General features: G+C 40.7%; 1 protein-coding gene across 2 annotated transcripts in view; it reads left to right on the forward strand.

Moving 5' to 3' along the window:
• Positions 1-24,611, forward strand: part of fgd (faciogenital dysplasia) — a 64,576-nt gene that overhangs the window by 33,789 nt on the left and 6,176 nt on the right. Inside the window, exons 2-16 of one of the 2 annotated variants that reach the window (XM_074643881.1) lie at positions 4,016-4,180; positions 5,654-5,728; positions 8,043-8,454; positions 8,726-9,329; positions 13,179-13,268; positions 16,918-17,054; positions 18,036-18,192; positions 18,421-18,559; positions 20,860-20,918; positions 21,465-21,611; positions 21,726-21,818; positions 21,928-22,007; positions 22,454-22,484; positions 23,251-23,355; positions 23,824-23,877. In XM_074643881.1, coding sequence (XP_074499982.1) covers positions 4,016-4,180; positions 5,654-5,728; positions 8,043-8,454; positions 8,726-9,329; positions 13,179-13,268; positions 16,918-17,054; positions 18,036-18,192; positions 18,421-18,559; positions 20,860-20,918; positions 21,465-21,611; positions 21,726-21,818; positions 21,928-22,007; positions 22,454-22,484; positions 23,251-23,355; positions 23,824-23,877 — 2,348 coding nt within the window. The remainder of the gene's footprint in view (positions 1-4,015; positions 4,181-5,653; positions 5,729-8,042; positions 8,455-8,725; positions 9,330-13,178; positions 13,269-16,917; positions 17,055-18,035; positions 18,193-18,420; positions 18,560-20,859; positions 20,919-21,464; positions 21,612-21,725; positions 21,819-21,927; positions 22,008-22,453; positions 22,485-23,250; positions 23,356-23,823; positions 23,878-24,611) is intronic. The other variant, XM_074643882.1, reaches the window with a different exon arrangement.

Raw genomic sequence — 24,611 nt, forward strand, 5'->3', positions numbered from 1 at the left:
GAATTGTTTTGGTATTTGTACTGAAACTAAGGTGTGGTATCGGCACTAGCATCAAAAACTTTTAAATGATACCCAGCCATTTAAAACAGAAATACCTCAAGTCTCATAATGTGACTGATAAGTTGAAAGTATTAAGAATGATTATTATTATTATTATTATGTCATTTCCTAAAAGTTGGGGTTCAGGGAGAAGCGGTGAAAACACTGACACTCAGAGTCAAACACATTGCTGTTATGTACGGTGACATAAGAGAGACATTCCTCAGGGTTTTCTCGTGTGACAGCAGCATCACAGTGTCACCAGACATTTGTCAAGGCCATGTGCTTTTCACTCAGACAAAATGAAAACATTCCAAAAATATCCCCGTCAGATACCTGAAAGTATCTGAATATTTCTGTGAGTAGTGGTACACAACAGCCCTTCACTATGTTAAGAAATACTCTGTAATGCAGTCTTTCAGGTTACGACCCAAAACATTGTCTCCGTTTCCCGTTCGTTCTGTTCTCATCTGAGTTGCATCACAGACATGAATGAACAGGTAAGATAGGAAGGTTATTTGTCTTTTAAATTAAGGGATATACAGTGACTAATAATGGCTGAAACTGGGAAAGGTAGTCATGGTAACCCATATCCTTACTGGGTGCGGTGGTGATAATGTCCTCGGATGTGTAATTCTGGTCTAATTGTACTATTCATCCGTCCCTCGGTAACTGGAAATAAGCGGAGGAAATTAATGAGCCCAGATCTCCTGTGTGTTTCCACAAAAGCCTTCTTAGAAATTACACAATTACAATGTTAATCTCATCTGATGCATCCCTCAGAGTCCAAATCAATTAGGTGACTGACTCAGAACTTCAAACATTGTTTTGGTTATTGCCAGTTTTTGGTGAGTTGTGTGTTTATGGGAAAAGCTATGTGCGGCGGCTCAGTTGTAGGAGTATGCTGGGATCGCTGGGCTCCACAGTGACTCACATGCATGTCACTTTGGCTCTGGGAGGAGGTGCTTGGATCAGGTTTGGCAGGTGAACAGACACACCTGGGGAAATGATAGTTGAATGTGTGTTTGGGCATAATGTAGCACTGAGCTTTGAAGTAGTTTTTAGGGTGTGTGTGTTTAGTTTGCCACAAAGGCTATAGTCTCAGTTGCACACGCGCACAAACGGGAAGGGCAGGGTTTGTTTTGGTATTGACTGGGTCTTGTGGGAGATTTTTCCGTTCACTTGTTCTTTGGACTTTGGATATGTGAAACTGACTGGTTGGAGGCAAGGTAATTACCCAGCTCCTTTCTCAGAACATACTGCACAACTATATATTCTTTTCTACTCTGCATTAACATAAGCTTTAATGCCAACATACCTTTTGATTCCACACAGTTTAGAGATCATTTCACTGTGTATTTCTTGGTTACTGGGGAAGTATGATGTGTCGTTTTCTCCCTGGGCTTGTGAGATTTTAATTAAGAGAAACTGTGAGTGTCAGCTCCTCTCTCTCTGCTGTGTCGTCAAGTTCCTGTTTGGTGTTAGGCAGTTTTCATATGAGGGCCAGGTTTTGCTCTCAGGTAACCATGGTTACACCGAGTTTCCATAGGTACCACCAGCCCCTATGCCTCCGTTTTCCTCTGCTGTTTGTTTTTCCCAGGAGCGACCCCCAGCCAGTCTTGGGTCACATAGCTCTTCACTAGGCAGCCATTTGGCTTTTCATGCCTGTTCACTTGATCATAGGTCAAGCGTTTCCTCTGACTCAACCCTCGAGTCATGTCTGATTTACAGATAGTATTAGCACAGACCACGGCAAGGCAATTCAAGGATAGTCAGAGTGACTATAAAACCTACATAGTGTAGGATTTGTGATTCTCTGAGGGGAAAAAACACATTTTTGTTCATCTCTGTACTCTATAGAGTTGTGAGAGCCTCATCTTTTCCCCCTGCCTACTCTTATTTCTCTGTGGTGCAGAGATGGTGGGAAAGGGAAAGCCTGCAGTGTGCCACATGGGGCAGACAGCGTAACAGGACTCATTACTGACTGATTTCTCTCCTTCCTCTGCCGGCAGCACGGCTGAAAAACACCAAATTAGATGTGCCCGGGCTCTAGTGGGGGCTCTCTGCAATTTCGGGGCTGTAATCCAGTTGAGACAAAGTCGGGGGGACTAGAACGAATCCATGAGCCGGAAGAAACAGACCTGTGTGGCTGTAGTTTGCATATAATCTACTGAGGGGCGTCACTTTGTTCTAATGGATAGACAAATCAGATAACTGCCAAAAACACCGACTGCCACGGCAGCCAAGGTGTGTGGCTCTAGAGCACATACAGACACTCACAAAGCATTGTGATTGTTGCAAAAGCTGGATTTCTCTCCCCTTGAATGGACTTCTAAGATTTAGTATCTACTGCTGACTGTAAGGCTACTGCCACATTTACATTATAACTTATATCCTGCATTTGCAAGTGTTGTGATGTTGAAGTGATGTTGTATTGTTCCCCCAAAAATCTTTAATAACTGGCTGGAAATTGAATGAAAATACATTCATGGTTTAACTGCTTGTTTTGTTACTTACTGGGGATGAATTTTGACGCATAATTAGCACCTCATTTCTGTTTTCACACCACTTTTTTATCACTTCGTCTAACTGGAAGATTTTCTGTTCATCACAAGTGGACTTCTTACTGCAGGAAAGAATCGTCTGTGTAGCTAAAGCCTCATATAACTAATTTAGTTATTTATTCATCTTTGCCACATACACAGTACCTCCATTGTTGTCCAGAAACACATTGAAACACATAACTGAACCACACTGTTGCACTGGGCGACATGCTCCTTTATTACCATAAACATGAGCACTGTAGTTTATTTTGAGTTGATCCTATATGCACCGTTCTAGTGATGTAAATCATCACTAGCGCACCAAATCCGCAGCTGAAAATAGTCCCCAATAAATGCTGTACATGCTACGTTACTCAAATTAGGGTACAGATTTAGTTAGGGCTGCAACTAATGTCGATCAGTGTTTCCCAAAACCCAAGATGACGTCCTCAAATGTCTTGTTTTGTCCACAACTCAGAGATATTAAGTTTACCGTCATAGAGGAGTAAAGAAACTACAAAGTAGTCACATTTAAGAAGCTGCAATCAGAGAATTTTGACTTTTTTTCTTTTCTTAAAAATGTACTCAAACTGATTAATTGATTATCAAAATAGTTGGCAATTAATTTAAGAGTTGATAGCTAATCCATTAATCGTTGCAGCTATAGATTTAGTGACTGCTGGATGTGTAAACAACTGCTTGCTGACAATTCATGTCAACATATCAACTGAAAATGTGATGATATTTCAATGTTGTGGCCAAAATATCAGTCATTACAGGTTTAATATTTACATCTGAATGAGCTTAGTGCTTGGGGTTGGTTTTAGTCTTTTAACTTAAAAACCAATCTGTCTTTAAATTGTGTGTTTTTAGGTATAAATCATTATGAAAATGAATGAAACGAAATACAGTCCAGGCTCTTCAGAAGACAGTAAAGGTCGGACTGATCAAATCAAAATCAGGTTCCAAAAGGACACAATCAGAATCAGGAAAAAAGCAATTGTCCAAATGGAGATTTGTTTTTGATGTGGCTCACACACAAGCTACTTTCTGTCACTCTCTCTCTCTCTCTCTCTCTCTCTCTCTCTCTCACTCACACACAATCTATTTACAGACAGTGTCCAGAGAAGATTAGATTTAGTCAATCAGATACAGGGCGTGAGAGAAACCAATATGCAGCTCGGTGTCTGCTGCCTGAGGCGTGGTGTCACGATCGATGCTGCAGAGCTTCTCTTCTCCTCTCTGGTCCCACAGCTCTCTGTCCGAGGGCGACATCCTGAAACACACACTGAGCTCAAGGTCGTTCACCTACAGTGCTGCTATCGCTGCACACACCACTGCATCGCTGTAGCAGGATTACGCTGGCTCGTGAATGTGTGCTTAGATGAAACTCATCATATTGATCAATTCTTGATATTGTCTCTTTTCTGCAGATCTCCCTGCCTCCTCTCTGCCGTACCAGTCGGTGGAGTACCTATGTTCTCCACGGCTGGTAAAGAAAATTCCGATCCCCAGACCATGTCACGACAGGCCTGCCGTCAAACCCCGGCCCCAGTCCTCCACCTTGCCCAGACCGCCAACCGCACAGAAACCTCAAGGTAAAATATTGTGACACAGTGTGGCCCCGTTTCAAGGCCAGGTTTGACATTGGGGCGGTCACTGTAATTGAAAGGTGCAGCAAGATCAGACTGCTGTTATTGAACTGTCATTTATTCTGCTCTGACAAACACTCTTCTATAACATGTCAGCTGTCCGACCTCACTCTGTCACTCACACAGCTCAGTAGGCCACCTCTGAAAGAGCTGCTGTTGTAAAGCAGGCCAGCGGCTCCCCAGTGTTGATGTTTGGGCATCATTTGAAGAATGCTAAATATGAACAACATGTGTTGTGTTTTGGGATTTACTGAGAGACATTGTAGGACATCACACTACAGACTTGGCCCCGATATTTAAGTGGCTCACAACTATTCAAAGTTTGCTGCAAGATTATAGCAAGACTGATCATCCTCATTATTTACTATATACTGTATTGTCAGGGTTGTTATTCATGATCATTTGATCATGATTAGCATCTCAACTAATGACTATTTTCATTATCTATTAATCTAACGATTATTTTCTCAATTAATCGATTAATTGTTTAGTATTTAAAATGGGAAAATGTCCGTCCCCGTTTCTCAAAGTCCAAGGTGATGTCTTTAATGTCTCGTTTTGTCAGTCCAAAACCCAAACATATTACTTTAATATGATATAAAACCGTGAAAAGCAGGTAATCTCCATATTTGAGACGCTGAAAGCAGCATTCTCTGACATTTTTTGCATGAAAAATTACTTGCATTTTTGTTTTGTTTCAAATTGTTGCAGCTTTAATCTCAACATATACAGTTGGGTGACAAATTAAAGGAAAATTCAGCCTAATTGATGTAAAAAAAGTTTTAAAAAATTGTGAAAAATGCCCATGAAAACATTCTACAGTAAAAGGTGATGACCTAAAAGTGACGTATTCAAAGTTGCCAGTTTTGTGATATACCTGTATCCAAAAGCTGTAACGGGAGTTTGTGATGGTTGCTAGATACACACGTGAACAAAATTGTTGGTACCCTTCCGTTAAAGAAAGAAAACCCCACAATGGTCACTGAAATAACTTGAAACTGACAAAAGTAATAATAAATAAAAATGTACTGAAAATTAAAGCACCCTTAACTTAATATTTTGTTGCACAACCTTTTGAGGCAATCACTGCAATCGAGCGATTTCTGTAACTCTCAATGAGACTTCTGCCCCTGTCGACAGGTATTTTGGCCCACAGGTTTGAAGGGTGCCTTCTCCAGACTGCATGTTTCAGCTCCTTCCACAGATGTTCAATAGGATTTAGATCCGGGCTCATAGAAGGCCACTTCAGAATAGTCCAATGTTTTGTTCTTAGCCATTCTTGGGTGTTTTTTGCTGTGTTTCTGGTCATTATCCTGTTTGAGGACCCATGACCTGCGACTGAGAGCTTTCTGACACTGGGCAGCACATTTCGCTCCAGAATGCCTTAATAGTCTTGAGATTTCATTGTACCCTGCACAGATTCAAGACACCCTGTGCCAGAAGCAACAAAGCAGCCCCATAACATAACCGAGCCTCCTCCATGTTTCACATTAGGTACAGTGGTCTTTTCTTTGTATCTTTGTAACATAGAGCTGATGTGACTTGCCAAAAAGCTCCAGTTTTGTCTCAGCTGTCCAAAGGACATTCTCCCAGAAGCTTTGTGGCTTGTCAATATGCATTTTGGAAAATTCCAGTCTCGCTTTTTTATGATTTGGTGTCCTCCTGGGTCGTCTTCCATTAAGTCCACTTTGGCTCAAACAGTGACGGATGGTGCAATCTGACACTGATGTACCCTGACCTTGGAGTTCACCTCTAATCTCTTTGGAAGTTGTTCTGGGCTCTTTGGTTACCATTCGTATTATCCGTCTCTTCAATTTGTCATCAATTTTCCTCTTGCGGCCACGTCCAGGGAGGTAGGCTACAGTCCCATGGACCTTAAACTTCTGAATAATATGTGCAGCTGTAGTCACAGGAACATCAGGCTGCTTGGAGATGGTCTTATAGCCTTTACCTTTAACATGCTTGTCTATAATTGTCTTTCTAATCTCCTGAGACAACTCTCTCCTTAGCTTTCTGTGGTCAATGTTCAGTGTGGTACACACCATGATACCAAACAGCACAATGACTACTTTTCACCCTTTAAATAGGCAGACTGACTGATTACAAGTTTGAAGATACCTGTGATGCTAATTACAGGACACACCTTAGTTTAATATGTCCCTATGGTCACATTATTTTGACTGTTGAACCACAATTCAAAAGCAATGTCTCTATTTTCATTAGTTAATTTTCAGTACATTTTTATTTATTATTACTTTTGTCAGTTTCAAGTTATTTCAGTGACCATTGTGGGTTTTTCTTTCTTTAACGGAAGGGTACCAACAATTTTGTCCACGTGTGTAAAAGTCCAAAGACAGATATCTCCCCGCAGCAGAGCTAAAGTTTCACTCTTCTCTTGTCCTTCAGTTTGACTATTGATTATAAACAACACTGATACCTCAAGCAGTGCACATACTTTATCTTGTGCCCTATATGAGCTGCCAGTGTGCCCTTTTTTGGATACACAATTCTTGATATAAAGCATCAGGGTTAAGTCCTAAACTATACTGGCATACTAATGAAATAGAGATTCTGGAGGTAAAACAATATCAAAAGATATTTTGAGCGATAATCAATTTACAATGATATTCCCTGTATGAGATCATCTGCATTTGCTGTGCTTCTGACCTTTGACCTTTGATTTGTCACCTGTGTGTAATTCCAGTGATTGCCACGTCTAGTGCTGCATCCAGATAGTTCCTTACTAGTGTTTGTACCATTTTAAAAAATATATCAAAATGAACCACAAGTAATATAAACAGGCTTTTAAAAAGGAAAGTATTCTGTTAAGGAGGAAATAAAACCCTTTATCAAAATAGACCAGGCACCTTATTTCTAAGCACAATCCTTATAATGACAGTGTATTTTAATACTTATAGTGTTTCCCAACTTCCTCTCCAAAGCCTTTTTATTCCACTTGTATCTCATCCTGAGAGAGTAATAATTCTGGAGCAGGGATTTTTTCAGGGGCGGCAGGAACTAAAATTGGACCTAAGTTCCTCTGGTGAAAAGGCAGATACTGTCCCGCGAGATCCTGAGTCCCTCAAAAGGTTCCTGGAAAACAACATGTTAAAGTATATAACTGCTTATATGACAAAAGAAGGTGAAGGTGACAGAACAATGAAGGTGAAGATGTCACAGAGTCACATCTTCACCTTCATTCTCAGGAGAAAATGGACCAGTCCTGTCATTTAGTTTATCATTTCATGTTTGTAAAGAAAACCTTTTTTTTTTGTATCAGTGACACACACACAGAGGAAGTGCTCAAATTACCAGTGGTAACACATCATCACATGTCCTTGTTTCAGACCTCCTAGATTTCTGAAAATGCAAATATACCGACTAGACAGTAAAATTGTAAGCACATAGTGTGCAGGCATGCATGAGTGCATTGTGCATTTTAAGGACCGCTTTGTCATTTCTCTGTCTGCTTTTTTTTTTTTTCAACATAACTAGAACTGCGGTGACTTGACGCACACGCTCATCTCAGCATCCTGTTCTGAAATAAGGAAGTTGTCAGATAGCTGAATCTCATTGTTAGACTCGCTCTGCAGCGCTACTATTTGTTTCTACCCTGGACTGTATTTTGTTCCCTTTGGAGTTTGTGGTTGTTGATTTTTTTTTTTTCAAGAGGAAACAAGCAGGCTTCACTTATGCACTCAGCCATGGAGGTTTTCTCACTCGGATTTCTACGTGTCACTTGATTGGTTTTGTTACTGTCTGCAGCCTAATGCTTCTCTCTTGCTCTTCTGGATTTCTGCATCTGTAGTGCCCCCTAAACCTTCGCACCTGCTCGCCCTTGGGCAAGACAAGAAACCTAAGAGTATCCCTCCGCCGCCATCCAGGCCTCTGCCGGCTCCCCCTCCTCCGCCTAAACCAAAGGTCTGTCTAACCCCGCCGATCTCAAGAGCACATCCACCAAAGGTCCCTCTAACCCCGCCGATCTCAAGAGCACATCCACTGAAGCTCCCTCTAACCCCGCCGATCTCAAGAGCACATCCACTGAAGCTCCCTCTAACCCCGCCGATCTCAAGAGCACACCCACCGAAGCTCCCTCTAACCCCGCCGATCTCAAGAGCACAGCCACCGAAGGTCCCTCTAACCCCGCCGATCTCAAGAGCACAGCCACAGAAAGAGGCCCAGAAGGTGGGGCTGCTCATCGAGAGGTTCGAGAATTCAAAGTAAGATCGATATTTTTGTTCTGTAATGGTTTGGAAATGTGTTGATGTGTGTGTCGACATACAAAGAGACGTTTAATCACGTTAACTTGTACCTGTTTCTCTTGTGGTCTGCTTGAGTTGTATTGCTTGAGGATCAACTTTAAGAAAACCTAAAAGACTTTTGTCCTCTCATTTATTTTCCAGTATAAAGGTGTATTGATTCTTCATTCGGCTATGATTGATACACATTTTTGATCAAAGCAGGTGTGACAGTGTTATTTTATTTTCCCAGGGTTCCCATCCTGGGGGTGCTCCCACGGTCCCAGCTGCACCTGTGTCTGAGAATGGACACTGCATCTGACATCACTTCCTCCTGCGGCCAGGACACCACGGCGGATGTCGCAGGAGACTCCTCCCCTGTGGACAAACTTTCACTTGGCACCTCCGAACGGACTCACGACGTGTCCGAACTTTCCTCTCTGGCCTCTGTGCACATCGACGGCTCAGATGACGCCCCGTTGGACGAATGTGACATGACAAACAGCGTCGGTTGCCTTGACGACATGGAGCAGGAGAAAGGCTCCTCCCACGAGCTCCTAGACAATCCGGACTCTTCGGAGCAGAACGGGAAGATTCCCAACCGGGACAGTGGCATCGACAGCCCGTCCTGCGCTGCAGAGGGGGAAGTGTTTCCCAACGAGGACGCCATCGACGAGGAGGACCATTACGACAGCGTCACTGAAACGGAGAGCGTGTCCTGCGTTACCCTTGGCAACAAGCGAGACTCAACGCAGGATGAGGACAGTGACTTGGATGAGGGGAGCAGTGGAGAAATCCACTCTCTGACAGACACACAGACTGGCTATCTGACAGAAGCACCCTCAGAGGCACACAAAGTGAGTACCTCGCATGCTTAAGCCTCATCAAGTCATAACCATAAACCTGAACTACCATAATTTAAAGTCTGAATAAACCTCCCGCACCTCCACCCCCCCACCGCGGTACACTTTTTAATCTATATTTCATGTTACATCATGATTTTGAGGAATTTTCATGTTCGAATTGAGCACATCCTGAAAGTTTAAAAGCTTCGTCTCAGACAGTCAGACTGCCTTTCATGTAGTGGAAAATAGTAGCTTGTGTCTATTATTATCTCAGCCTGGGTGAACAGTTTCAAAGAATACTTCTGCATGAAACGTTAGACACTGTTACAGCCTCGGTTTGCCGGTCACAAGTGACTGGCTTGTATCTAAAAGCAGCTCCGTCGTTACATAAAAGGATGAATACCTGTCCAAAAGCTGTAAGAGGAGCTTGTGATGGCTGCTAGATAAAAGAGTCTAGAGACGGATATCTCCCCACAGCTGAGCTAAAGTTTCACTTTTCTCTTGTCCTTCAGTTTGACTATTGATTGTAAACAACACTGATACCTCAAGCAGTGCACATACTACATCTTGTGTCCTTTTTGGAGACACAAAGTCCCTGATGATAAAAGCATCAGGGTAAAGTCTTAAAGGGTAATTTTGGTATTTTTCAACCTCGACTCTATTTTCCCCATGTTTTTGTGTCTAAGTAACTAATGGGGACAGCCTGGTACCGTCAATTTACGTCTACTATAAGTGCTTGTTTTTACCACTGACAGGCTCAGATTGTTAATATGAGTGTCTGACACCATTATGGAAAGGACCCTACAGAGAAATGAAACGTTTTTCTTTACCTTTCGCTTGCCCTAAAATGATACACACAGCTCATTTAGCAAATGCAGGGTGCAGCGTTCTCCCTCAACACTGGGCTAATTTCAAATATTATTGTCCCCATTAGACACTTAGACACAAAAACATGAAAATAGGATCCAGGTTGAAAAATAGAAGTTACCCTTTAAAGTAGCATACTAAAGAAATAGAGATTCTGGAGGTGATGTATCAACTAGACAAATAGAAAATGTTATCTGAAACTCAGGGCAGTCATGTAGATTTAAATAGCATTGCTATTGTGGGTGTTAGCTGAAGATGTCTCTCGTAGCACTGTTATAATGCGGTAAAACACACCCAAAGCTCACACGAATGCGTCCTCTGCTGACAGCCCACACCCAAAGTCTTTTGGGGAAAGGTATATCTCCGCTCTCCAGTGCTTCCTGATCCCAACACTGCTATGCAGAGGAAGCTGGGTGTGTTGTTATGTGTGTATGTGTCCGCATGAATGTTTGTGGCACTGCAGCTGTCATGTTGATGGCGTTATAATGACAACCTCGTCACAGTAGAGGATGTGGGTTGACACAACTTGTCAGTGACGTTCAAGCTTTGCAAGAGGTTAAGAGAAGTTTCTTTTTGAAAACAAAGAACATTTTGAGGTTCACTTTTGGTAGCCTAGTTAATATCTCTGGTAATGCTAGATTTTCATAAAGGGCATGATCTGTGGTGAAAGAGTAATCCTCCCATCTGTGCTGTGTAACTACGACAGCAGTTGTGAAACCCACATTGTCGCAACAGGCTAATGTTACGTGACCCTAAAGTTTGTTTTGTGTCACTGGGATGAACTTTATCAGCAACATCATTTCTAATCTTTTTTTTTTTTACATCATCTCAGCTTCGACAAATCATAATGAGAGAAAGAGACAGACCTTCCTTTTCACCACCTCAGCTAATAACATCTCACATCGGTTTCACACGTTACCACTGACTAGAATAGAGCTTTGTGAACGTCAGTTTACAGTAATCTGCTCCGGATGCTGCTGACTGTTGCCTCAGCCATAATAAGTCTGCTGATATGTTATATTTTTCTTTATTGTAAAGACATCCCGTGGAAAAAAAACAAAAGCAATAATGAATTCATCCTACTAACAGGTATTGTCTTGTCTGTGTAGACAAAGCCTGATATAGGTTATTTCTCTATACCATAGAGCTATATTGTTGTTACTGTTGCACTGGCTGACATGTTTGTTCATTACAATGAGCGTGGGCACTGTAGTTTATTCTGAGGCGAGCCCACATACACCATCCTGCTGCTGTAAATACTCACTAGTGCATAGAATCCACAATTTACTCCTGTTTTTCATAAGGACTACAGTGCCCAGCTGTTTTGATCAATTATTCATTTACTTTTTTTAAATGAAACTGGGCCATTTATGAGGATTTACATCTTCGGTTGGAACGAATGGGCTTGAGGCTGAGAGCCACAGACATGCTGGGGATGATGGGAAGTACTGGGAGATGGAGTATTACACTGTTGGTTTTGTTTTTTCAATAGGGTTTGCTGACAATGAACACAAATGTAGAATATTGCCAGCCTTATTCCCACAGAGGGGTTAGGGTTAAATGATGATCAACAATGTTTTGAATGATGGTAAAAAGATTTATAGTCATCAAAATGCAGCCAACTGTCACTTTTGTGACACTGGAAAACATAAAGAAGCTTTTTGAAGACTAAAAAGCCATTTACCTTGACCTGATGAAGATCCAAGTAGGATTGAAACTTAGTCAATAAGAATATTGTGGAATGGAGTAGTGTGCAGGCGTTACCTTTTTCTTTATAAAACCTTTTACCATCCTTCAAAACATTGTTGATCATCATTTAACCCTAACTCTAAGAGGTTAACATATAGCCTTGTTTGGTTAATAAATAATTGGCGTCTGCATGAAACACTGTTTATAGTATTACATACAAGTCTACATACAAATAACTGACCTTTACTAACATTACCAAGAGAAATGCATTTCAGTAAGTAAGCTCATGTTTGCTAATATTAACTCCATTGTGCACCTTTCCCAAAAATTGTCATTTTTAACACTTTATTTATTCATTTATGCCAATTAAACAGTATTATCAGTGCAGACAACAGCAATGACAGAGAAAAGAAAAAAATAGACATATTTTACAGTTAAACAGCAGACTCCATATGTTTATGTTCACACATTTAATTGAAAAAACTAAGTGCATCATATTGCTGTAAGCCCTTTATATTACAAATACATACTGTAGGTGTAGAAATACAAAGGATTCAAGGCTATAAATAGATACAACTACAATGAATCAACAAGAAAAATAGATGAATGAAATAAGACAGCGATAAGTGATCAACTTAACCACACATTATGACCTCATTAATCCTTTGTATGAAAGGAGAGCAGACAGCCTTTCACCTAATGAGGATTAATTGTCGAGCTGCCAACAAACCAAATATGAAGTGACGATTTCCTCAAATATTTGGGACAACAGCTTTAAATGGACCACAGTGCACAACTGAACAAAATAATTTCAGTGATACAAATTTGCCCTAAACAAGCTGGTGATTATTTTTACAGTACACATTTAAATTCAGTCGAACAAACTGACCTATATAATTCTTGTTTAACACTGATGTATCAACAATCCTTAAATATTTGGCACCAAATCATTTAATTTTAAAAAGACTTTGCTGCAAGAAGTAGCATAAAGGTCAAGGAGGGAAGATTTTGCAGTGTATTGTGTGTTTTGGTTGACTATGCGTGAATATGAATATGAATGCATTGATGTGGAGCTTGTTTAACTTAGTTAATACAACAAAAAAGTCAATGCCTCGATATAATCTTTTTTCAAAGAAAGCTTTGTGGCCCGTCTGCCTTGAACTCTCAGTGCTTAAAACTCATCTCTAATACTGAAGAACTGGAAGGTTTCCTTCGTCACGATGATGGAGTGTCTGTTTATATATATATCTTTGTTTTCATGCCTCAGACGTGCAGTAATCCTTGATGTCTGTCTGTTTCCCTCAGTGCTCAGAGACTCAGAAGCTCCTGAACATCGCCAAAGAGCTTCTCCACACTGAAGAGGCCTACGTCAAAAGACTCAACCTCCTCGACCAGGTAACATTGTGCCTCCGTCTTTGTGCCTCTCCTTTAGCGTGTCTGTAAGTGTGACACAGTGTGTTTTGGGTGCCACTGGTCCACATTTCAATCTGTGTGCCAGTGGTTTTAGTGATTTAGATCAGGGCTGAGCTGGATTAAAAACTGGCACTGTGTGTGAGCCACTGAACAACAACCCCTTCTTCTGTTGACTGGATTACTCAGAGCAGTGTTTGCACGGTCATGTGAGAAACTCCTTGTTTGTGTGTTTTATATTTATAAATACAGCTTTGTCACCACAGACTAGAGCATGTGCACTCACTGTATGTGTCCACTGTATAAAGCATCACATATTGGTGTGTGTGTTGCGGTGTCATGCCCTCACGGTGCCCTCTTTGACACTTTATATGTAAATCCTGTGGATTAAAGATGCGTTTCCTGACTCGTAGCTGGCTTTATAATTAGAAAGCTCTTTAAAAACACAGTTTGGGCTCGATCATGATGCCCACATTGAACTGTTTTGATGTCACTGAAGGATAATTCTGCACCATACATTTTAAGAATAGCACTATAAACAATATACACACATTATAGTAGAGTTTTAAGCAGCACTTCTCCGATTCTTTTACTCTTTTGTATTAATCGCTACTGAAAAAAGGATGTGAGATTAAATTGTGGTGACAGCCATTCAAGACAATTTAGCTAATCGTTGTAGCCTCCATGTTTAGCACTGAGCTAAACTTCTATCAAGGCTCTGATTCACGAGATTATTTTCTCGATTAATCCATTAGTCTCTTGGTGTAGAGTTGCACCAATCCAACTTTTTCAGTCCCGATACCGAGTACCGATCCAATACTAGTGTTTGATTAATAAGATGTGTGCCTCTCTTTGTGGACGTGACTGGGATCATTCTTTTATGTGCAAGGCAACATTCGGCTTGACTTAAACATTGCTTTCCTAACAAATATATAAATAAATAAATACATGGATGAATCCCTAATTTGGAGTATAACATATCAGGAAATAGTCACTAATGCCCATGATCATTTTCAAATATTGACATATTCAAATTCCTTGTTTGATCTAATTAACAACAATAATGTTAGCAATATGTTCCTGTTACCCTGAGTAATGTTAGTCTTTATCCATTTTTAAGGGCAAAATACAGTTATTTACTTTAAAGGAAAGATTTCATTGTGTGTGTTTTTTCATATTGCATTGCAATAACCTGTTAAAACTGATCATATACCAAACAACTAAAACTTTTTAAATGTTTTTTTAATACAGAAAAGGAGTGATGATACAGTACATGCTTTTAATTCCTTAGATATAGCGATGCCGTGGTCTAAGCAGACCGGATGGCATGCAGCAGATGATAAAATGTTCATTACAACCATAAGAGACTCTAGCTCAAACACTTGAGACTTGACTTGCACTTACAAAAAATGACTTGTGAGCATGTCTGCCTAATTGCCATCATATATAAACTCTTTTCATTGTGCTTTAAACCAAGCTTTCCATCTTCTTTACTCTCACAAGTCATGACCTGATCCTGCACTCTGCTCTGTTGGCTCTTTTGTTTGATCATCTCTGCTTTTTGTAAATGGGTTATATATTTTTCAGCATACTTTTGACCTCTGTTTGTGTTCACTCACGTTTGTGATGGGAATTTACTCGCAGTGGTTGAGTCTTCTTCCTCAATGTTCAGTTCATGTGGTACAGAGATGCACAGCCACACCATTACAGAACAGACACGGTGTATTTGCTACTGAGGGCAGAGAACTCTCACAGATAGCTTCCTGTTTTTGTCACGGCACTTTCGCACGAAACGATTGTGTCAGTTCTTTGCTGTGACTGGCAGGGAAGAAGCACCGGATGATGGAAGTGATAGGTGAAGCACTGTATCACAGGAGTTACAGTATGTTATGTTATAATGATGCATCATTTCCATTAACTGAACCTGAACAGAGTGCTTCTGCCAGATTAGATTTTATTCCCCGCTGACATTAAATGGTAATAGTGCTGAAATAATTACTGGATTAATTCTACCAGCCCATTGACAGAAAATGAATCACTAACAGTTCTGATAATCGATTAATAACTTAAATGAGTTAGTATTGCACTTCCATAACGTTGTGAGACTCACAAAGGCTGAGATATCCTGACCTCAATCTCCAAAAACATGATTCCTACATTTCCCATAATGCAACCAAACCCATAGACTCCTTCATTAGATCCTCCCTGCCTATCAAGCAACGCATCTCCAGTTCTTAACACGCAGGTTTTCCGTTACAAATTCGTCTCCAAGCTGAGATAACCCTTATGACATCACTATGACATCATCAGGGTTATTTTCTCAGACTTGACAACGCTCTTCCAGAGCCACAAAGACATAATACAACTGTATTAGTGCCAGTGATGGATGTAGTACTTGAAAGCCACACTATAAAAGTACAGATATCTAACCAGAAAATGACTTTAGTAGAAGTTAAAGTCACCTGTTAGAATATTACCTGAGTAAAAGTCTTAAAGAGTTTGATATTTACTGTACTTCAGTATCAAAAGTAATTTTCTGATATAAAATATACTTAAGTATTGAAAGTAAAATTAAAAGTAAATGCTGTTTATTGAGAGAATTTTGAGATTTATGAAGTTTACAGTATAGGGCGGTAACACATGCGCAAAATTGATATTCACCTCCCGTTTACTTCCATTCTATGCGAGCGACTGTGCGAAAAACATTTGCTTCCCGTTGTGAACCAAATGTGCATCTTTTCATTCGAAATGCAGATCACTTTGGTGAACTTTCAGTTCGAAAATCACCCCAGCAGGTGATGGTCACTCGCTTGCATTCGTGCATGTGTCACCGTGCCCTTATTGTTCCTCTTAACATGCACACCACCTCAAAAAATGGAAGTTACATTACACTTTAATAAAAACGAGGTCTCCACAATTTAAAGGATTTAAAGAGCAAAATTCTGTTTACCCTTCTCTCGTAGTCGCAGCCTGCCTGGACTTAAGCAGAAATCAAAACTTAACTACGGCTTTGAGAGCACTTGGTTTGCAATTGCCCATCACGTGAATGATCTAACTTGCAAGCTAGGACCACTGATTCACCAAAGATGCTTGCTTGTAATAGTAACGAAGTAACGAAGATGCTTAGGGGAAAAGTATCGGAGTAAAAGTATACATTTTATTTAGGAAATGTAGTGGAGAAAAAAAAGTGAAAGTAAAGTATAGATAATCCCAAAAAATACTTAAGTACGTTACATTAAACCACTGATTAGTGCCCCTTGAAGTAATTTATCAAGCACAATTTGCTGCTTTTTATATCATTGTAAGTTGCATATCTTTCGGTTTTAGACTGTTGGTCACACAAAACATTTTTTAACATGTCAATTATAAATGTCAACTGTTGTTTTACGATCAAAACTAAACTCAAAGTGACGTATCCGTCAAGTTTATAGCTTATAGGCGTGTCCCATAGCTGCTGGTCACAGTTAAGAAGCGAAAGCTGGAGAAAATGGATGTTTATGTGGATAAACAACAACATGGAAACTTCTGTGTCCATGTTTACATGCCTGCTCCATGAATAGGAGCCAGATTTATTTTTTTTGGAAACCGTTGCACGAGTGTTTGTATACATATGTGCGTTTTTTTTTCTCTGCAGGTATTTTGCACTAAGCTCACAGAGGCTGGAATCCCTCAGGATGTGATTACAGGGATCTTCTCCAACATCTCCTCCATCTACTGCTTCCATGACAAGTTCCTGTTGCCTGAGCTCAAGACACGCATCACTGGAGAATGGTGAGGAATAAACACCCGGCAGCTCAACGGCTTTCCAAACAGCATCAGTGTGACGTCATTGTAAAGATGGTTCGGCTCCGTTTGTGGCCGGTTAGGCAGTTAGTGTTGGCTGTAATACTCCGACAGCTGGACGGCAGTGGAGGGCATTATTGTCAGGTTTTCAGTGGTGTCGGGTTGCCAGGTTGTGTGTTTTTTGTGTGTCAGAGTATTTTTTTTTCACAGTAAGCATTAAATTTGCCCCGAGTGTGTTATTGTGCCAACATCAGCCACCCTTGGTAGATAATGACTTCTCTAGAGAGATGTGTTTAGGGAAATCACCTGTCACATGATGGTTCCCCACATTATTTTCTGGAACTCATTAAAGTGAATTGGCTCTGATAGAAAGACTTCAAAACTGGTACACTCAACCACACAACCAGTCAGAAAAGTGCACCTCAGGGAGAAAGATTAACATCAATGCTTCCTGTCTTATATCTGTGGTGATGTGTAACCCTTGTTCAACATGTAAACCTGTGGTTGTGAATTGTCAGGAGAAAAGATGTAATTGAATCAGCTAAAGCAAACCTTTTATCATCAACCTCACTTCACCAAGTTGGAAACAGGTTTTGAGGATTGTATCTCCTCAGCTGTAACTCGTAGCGTTTGCATCTATATATTTTAGAAAAGCAAACTTGAACATTAATATACTGTATGTCGAAGCAGCCACAGTCAGCAACACAGAGCTAAAGCATGAGAACTGTGAGAAGAGGAAGAGGGAGTGTATGGCTGACCCATTACCAGGTTACTATAGTTTATAATAATGCAGGACAGTGAGGATACAGCCATTTCATACAGGAGACGAGCGAGGATCTACCGATGTGCATTCAACCCGCCAAGGTTCATATGAGACAGTATAAAAAATAGACCCCCCCCCCCATCCACCCAGCAAATCACACCCTGCTTGTACTGTATTAATCCGTTTGTTGGTTGGGTTGGCTGTAGGGACTCCAACCCTCGTATTGGAGACATTCTCCAGAAACTGGCTCCGTTCATGAAGATGTACGGAGAATATGTGAAGAACTTTGACCGAGCCATGGAACTGGTCAGCGTCTGGACACAGCGGTCTTCAATTTTCAAGAGTACTGTCCACAATATACAGGTAGGTGTCTCCGTATTGGACACCTTGTCCATTAATTAGCAGTAGATTTCAAAGCTTTTTTGACCATTTTTTTAATTTTGTCATGCACAACTGCCTGTACTGGAAAAAAAAATCCTGTCATATGTATCTAACTATTGTTTATTACGAGTATTCTCTGATCCATAACCGGTTTTAGAAGTAGATTTTTTCAATCAGTTGAAATCTTTGTTTTGTGTTTGAACCTTACAGAAACAGGATGTGTGTGGGAACCTGACGTTGCAGCACCACATGCTGGAGCCGGTCCAAAGGATTCCTCGCTACGAGCTGTTGCTCAAAGACTACCTGAAGAAGCTGCCTGATGACGCCCTTGACCGAAAAGACGCAGAGAGTGAGACATTAGACACACTGTTTTTTACTGCTCGGTCACGACTGAGAACTCTTCCAGTAACAGTTTTCTGTCTTCCTGTCAAACTGTTTTTACCTCTGCTTCACCTGTGCCACAGGAATGACGCGTAGGTGTCATGTATATCATGTTACCATATCTGTCAAAAACAATTTGGTTGAATGATTGACTTGTAAAACTATTATCTTGTCAATCATTATCTAACCTAAATACAAGAATAAGCAATGTCTAGATGACAGAGTCCTCATTAAGATAAGGAGCAAATATCTGAACTTGGTTTGACAAGATTTCCATTGCAAAGGAGAGTGCTGCCAAAGTGAGACAATAATTAGAGGTGGCACGAACACAAAAAAGGTCAATGAAAAGAACTGAAAGTAGGTGAAGCGATGCAGATTCACATTCCAGAAAGCGCAGGTGAAGCAAAGACACGTCTACTGGAGTTGATAATGCACAGATGAACATTTGTGTTCATCCTGAGTTAAATGGCTCTGTAACTGTAGAAGAGCAGGAGGAGTAAAAAGTAGCGGCTCTGGAGGAAAATGAGTGAAACTGATAAGGAGCTAGTTGAGATAAGATTTAGCCTACATGATACCATGATTCATTGTTTCCATGATTGTCCGTGACGTTTATCATCACATTTTCGGATTTGTGCATTGTACTACATTAGACAATGTCATTATTACACACCTATAAACAATAGAAGTTAATATGTCACATGTTCCAGATTAGATAGAGATTAGATTTGATTTCAGAAACTTACTTTCTTAAAATTGCAACAAACTAAATATGTCTTGGCTCTTTCATCACGGATGAGGAGGGCCCACAGAATCTGGCTTAAAGAGATAGTTTGGGTGTTTTGAAGTGGGTTTGTATGAGGTACTTATCCATAGTCAGTGTATTACCTACAGTAGCTGACGGTCAGCATCCCCCCAGCTTGAGAGAAGCAGACAGGAGTTACCGCACGGAAGCAAAGCAATGTACTGCTGTGGACGGGGCCGGCAGCAAAACGTATTTTAGCCACCTAAAAGAAAGGCCCAACCAAAAAAATCAATATCATTTTAAATGTATGCTATATTTAGAATATTTTCACTGCTTTACCTTGCCGTCAGACAGCCCTTTGCGACGAGGAACTGAAACCGTTGTATCCATCTATGTTCTCACCAAAGCATCCAGACCCCATTGGAAAAAAAAAACTGTAATTTTACAGGAGGATGCTGGACTACCACTGCCTCGATCGGTTACTTGTGTTATTGTGTGACTTTGGTGAATCCGAACTAACCAAAGTCACACAATAACACAAACAAACTAACCGATTGAGGCAGCGGTAGACTCACAACTTCTGTGTTCTGCGAGGTAAAAATGACTGTTTTTTCTATGGAGTCTGGTTGCTTTGGCAAGAGTATAGATAACATCTTCAGTTCCCTGTCGGAAACATGGACTGTAAAGCTGACTCACGGCTTCCTCTAACTGGCCTTTCAAATCCAAGGAGACTTGCACAAGCGAGCAAAAGTCACATCATACACCAACAAGAATCGATGTGATGAGAGAACAAAATGAATTGTTCTTCTTTAAGATAAACAGTTCATCTGTTGTGTGGAGACAACAATGCCCTCATTAGGATAACAGGATAATTTAATCTATCATGGAGATCACGGCAGGACATCCAGCAGCTCCAGTGTCTCTTGTTACACAGTTGACGCTCTGTGTGTAGTTTCATCTGCTGCCTGTTAGAGACAGATTACACACTTCACGTCGGTGCGTCACTCTTAATGCCAAAAAATTCCATTTTACATGATCTGATGTCCTCCCACATCCGTGTTTCCATTTACCTGAGCATTAACCTCACCACACGGTGTTGTTTGGAGTCTGTGGAGGGGGTTTTCTCTCCTCCACTCCAGTTGAAAAGCAGTTCATCACAGTTGTTTTGGCCTCATTTCCCTCGGCTGTGTGTCTCTTCTGTTTATGTAGTCCATGATTAAGATGGCTGACTCAGGTGCTCGCAAGGCTCTCCGCTGGCTAAAAGCCAGCCTAATGCAGGCAGTGTGTTTAATGTTAAGACAGTGCATGTAAGCCTTTGATCCTGTTACATTTATATAATATAGCTAGTGTGACATCTTCTTATTTTTCAGTGAGCAACAGACACATTACTTTTGTGGTTAAAAGAGAGAGAGATTGATTTATATCTGCAGTTTGATTCAGTTTTACTCAAACATGATCTTATCGTTGTTAATTCTGTATTTTTTTGCTAACATGCTTACATTTGTCTATGTGAATGCTTGTTACAGAGGCAGTGGAGCTCATCTCTACAGCAGCAAACCATTCCAATGCAGCAATCAGGAAAATGGTAAGACTTTTGACTCAACACTAAACTTCACTCTTCTGTTTTTTCTTTTTGTCGTCATCTCTTTCTAAACTCTTTTGTTTCAGTCTCATTGAACTTTATGAAAAACAGCTAATGTGTTACTCAATTACTCAAAGAGTTGCTGATGCTGTACTGTCAGTCAGCAACATTGCAAGTGTTCGTCTGAGGGAGTGAACAAGTTGAATTAGTACAGACAGGAAGTTGCCGTTTCCTGCCTTGAGTTTCACAGCTTGCGGAAGCCTGACTATTTCATCCTCTTCATCTCTTTCCTCTGTCTGGCCATCTTACTCATATTTCTTACATCCTTAAAAACAACTTAAATGTGTTTATGAATCAATAAGGGAATATAATACCTGCTTTCCTGCCTTGCTGGAAGACCCATCAATGAATGAGACTCTTACCTGAAAACAAAATAACTCCCTCTGGTGGAAGTGTGGCTTATAGCTCCATCTGTCTTCCCACTCTCAAGTGTCTTCTTGTCTTTTCTACTTCTGCTTTCCTCACCCTCCTGTTGCCTTGTGTTTTCAGGAGAAGATGCACAAGCTGCTGGAGGTTTACGAGAGGCTCGGAGGAGAGGAGGACATAGTTAACCCAGCCAATGAGCTCATCAAAGAAGGACATATCAAGAAGATGTCAGCCAAAAACGGAACAGCACAAGACCGATACCTCTACTTGGTGAGAGGACTCAAGTATTAAATAAGAGAAATGTCAGACTGCTGGAGGATCTTTGTATATGTGAGCCTTGTTATCTGTACTTCTCATTAACTGCATCATCTGTCTCTGATCTAGTTCAACAATATGGTGCTATACTGCGTGCCTAAACTCAGACTGATGGGACAGAAGTTCAGTGTCAGAGAGAGGATCGACATCGCTGGCATGGAGGTGCAGCTCCGCTTTCTCATTCTGTTAGATGTCTTTTGTTTTCTCCTCCTCTAGCCTTTTACTTATTCTGGTGGCTTCAAATCCAATTTCCTCTGTTTCTTGACCTCAGGTGCAGGAGAAAGTGAAGCAGAACCTTCCTCACACGTTTGCCATCAATGGCAAGCAGCGTTCACTGGAGCTGCAAGCAAGGTAAAGACATCTGAATCCCCCGCTATTTGAAAATGTGTTTATGGAACCCCAAAAGCGTTCAGTATTAAATAAATAATAATAATAATAAATAAGTAGGGCTGTTAATTGATTAAAATATTTGATCGTGATTAATCGCAAATTAATCATACATTTTTTAATTGTTCAAAATGCACCTTAAAGGGAGATTTGTCACACAATTAGCCAGTTAGCTTCTCTAAATGGACAGACACAGTAACAAATCCTCTCTCTTACTTTCATAAAGCTGCACGTGCTACCTACCTAGCCAGTAAACTAAGCTTGTTCGGATTATGATTATTTATTTCATAATGTCTTCTTGCACTGTTTGAGGTGAATATTTGAATAGTCCAAGCCATTTCATTGTGATGTTTGTTTTTTTTTTTTTGTTAAGATAAATCTAATCTCATGATCTTTTATTTGCTTTACAGGACAGCTGAGGAGAAAGAAGATTGGATTCAGGCAAGGATCACACACATGCTCGTATAGATATAGTAGTACACCCACGCACATTATGCACACGGTCTCTTGTGCACACATGCAGCATTTTGGACCTGTGCCTTTGTTAGTTCTGCGTTATTAGAGAATAGAATTAGCAAAGATTTCCTCCCCACATTTATTCAGTGTGTTTGGAAATTATATTCAAAAATAAAGCCCCTCATTATTGCTCATTTAGCCCATTACAGCAGAGTAAAGCTGATTAAAACATTTTGCGTGTTGGAAGAGGGGGTGGGAGTATTACATAGGAGGTTTGGGAGGTTTGTTTTCCGTCTGTGTGTAAGCATGAGAGACGGGATGAGATGAATAGAGGGATCATTCAAAAAAGACAGTGGAATGTAAACTTAAAAAGATCTTGGAGTGAGACACTGGCTGTGAGGCTCAGTAGGACCATGATGCTTTTGGAGCTGTGATGTCATTCGTTTGGCGCAATGTCTGGCCAGACAGCACGCCACACACGCTGTCTTTGCTCCCCAATCAGACATGGAAAGGAAAGTTGGCTTTCTACCTCCCTAAAACTTATTTTTTCACTTCCTACAAGTAACAGAATGTATGATACATTAAATCAGATCAGACACTTTTACATCACGCTGTAATCCTGCAATTTAGCATAGCAAAGTGAGAATAAATGCATTCAATGTGTCTGATTGATAATCCATCCCTTCTTTTTTCTTTTTCCCTCACTTTCCATCCTTCCTCCTCTGTCCTCTAAATCTCTTCTGACTCTCAGGTGATCCAGGCCACTATCGAACGGCACAAACAAAACAGCGAGACATTCAATAAAGCTTTCAACAGTTCCTTCTCCCGGGAAGATGACCACCCCCCTGAGTCACCGGTCAGTCTCACTCTCCCTTAATCAATCAGCTCATTGATCAGTCAATTAGTGGGTCATCCTGTGCAATGAATCACGGGAGACGAGTGGTACACCAAACAAGTTTGTCATAGTCTGGTCTTTGTCTGCCTGAACAGCTCTCCCATCTATGGATGTGGTAGTATCATACACACACATAAAGAAGCTCTGTCTTTCCATCCCTGACAGTTGCACACGTAGCGTCTGTGAGTCTCCTCTCCCAGAACTCTCTCATGACCTAATAGGGAAGGCCCAAGTCAAAGTGTATACAAAACTCTTATGGATCTGCTTTGACCCACTTTGGGCCGGCTGGAGCTGGACGCTGGCCAAACGTAACTTGACACAAGCCAGAGGACTTGATTCAGATGGTCTACTCTGACACCTAGTGGTGGGGATGATGTATGACATCAGGCTGGAGCTGCTGGTGCTAAATGTGTTTTTACTTCTCCTCAGGGTCCCTGGTGCAACGCATCCGTTGACTCAGATGGTGAGAAACTGCATGAAAGGGTAAGATACTAGTATATATACTTTATATGGTTGTGCTTGGATGAGTACTCATTTACACAGTGTGTTATTAGATTATAAATTACTATAAACAAGTGAACACCGTCTCTGCAGCAGGTCCGGGTTAATCCAGAGCAGTAATTAGTTATGGGCCCCTATTGTCTGCCCCATTTCTCCCATTGTCTGTGTATTATCTGTGTATTGTGTGTGTATTAGTTAGTCATTAGTAACAAGCTTGTAACTTGATTAAGCACTAATTTATTCAGGAATATGCACCATGTAAATGCAGAAATAATAAACTTCTTTAAAACTAGATTTTAACTCTAAAAGATGGCGTCTCAAGATTATGTAATCATGCAGATGTTGCCTTCAAGTGCCTATTGGTTTATGTACTTTAACTGTGCACACAGCACCAAACTAATTTGCAGTTAATTAAATTACCAGAAACAAATTGCCACATGTTGAACGTGAAGCCTTCGGGCAGGGTTGGTGTCTTATTGCAGTGGGAAAACAACAACTCTTAAGTAAAGTAGAGTTACTCCAAAATAGGACAAAGGTATTGCAGTTCCAAGCTTTGGTTTTAAAGCTAAAGGTAAAGGTGTAGCAGGTGTGCCAGCTGATTGCTCAGTTGCATCAGTCTGATGAAGCCCACACTCCGGTTTGTATGATAGAGAAAAGAGAAGCTAGAGACATGTTATTAGCAGATATACATCTTCCTTGAACAGATCCAAAAGCTT

This window comes from Sebastes fasciatus, chromosome 8 (assembly GCF_043250625.1).
Source record: "Sebastes fasciatus isolate fSebFas1 chromosome 8, fSebFas1.pri, whole genome shotgun sequence".
In the NCBI taxonomy this organism is placed as follows: domain Eukaryota; kingdom Metazoa; phylum Chordata; class Actinopteri; order Perciformes; family Sebastidae; genus Sebastes; species Sebastes fasciatus.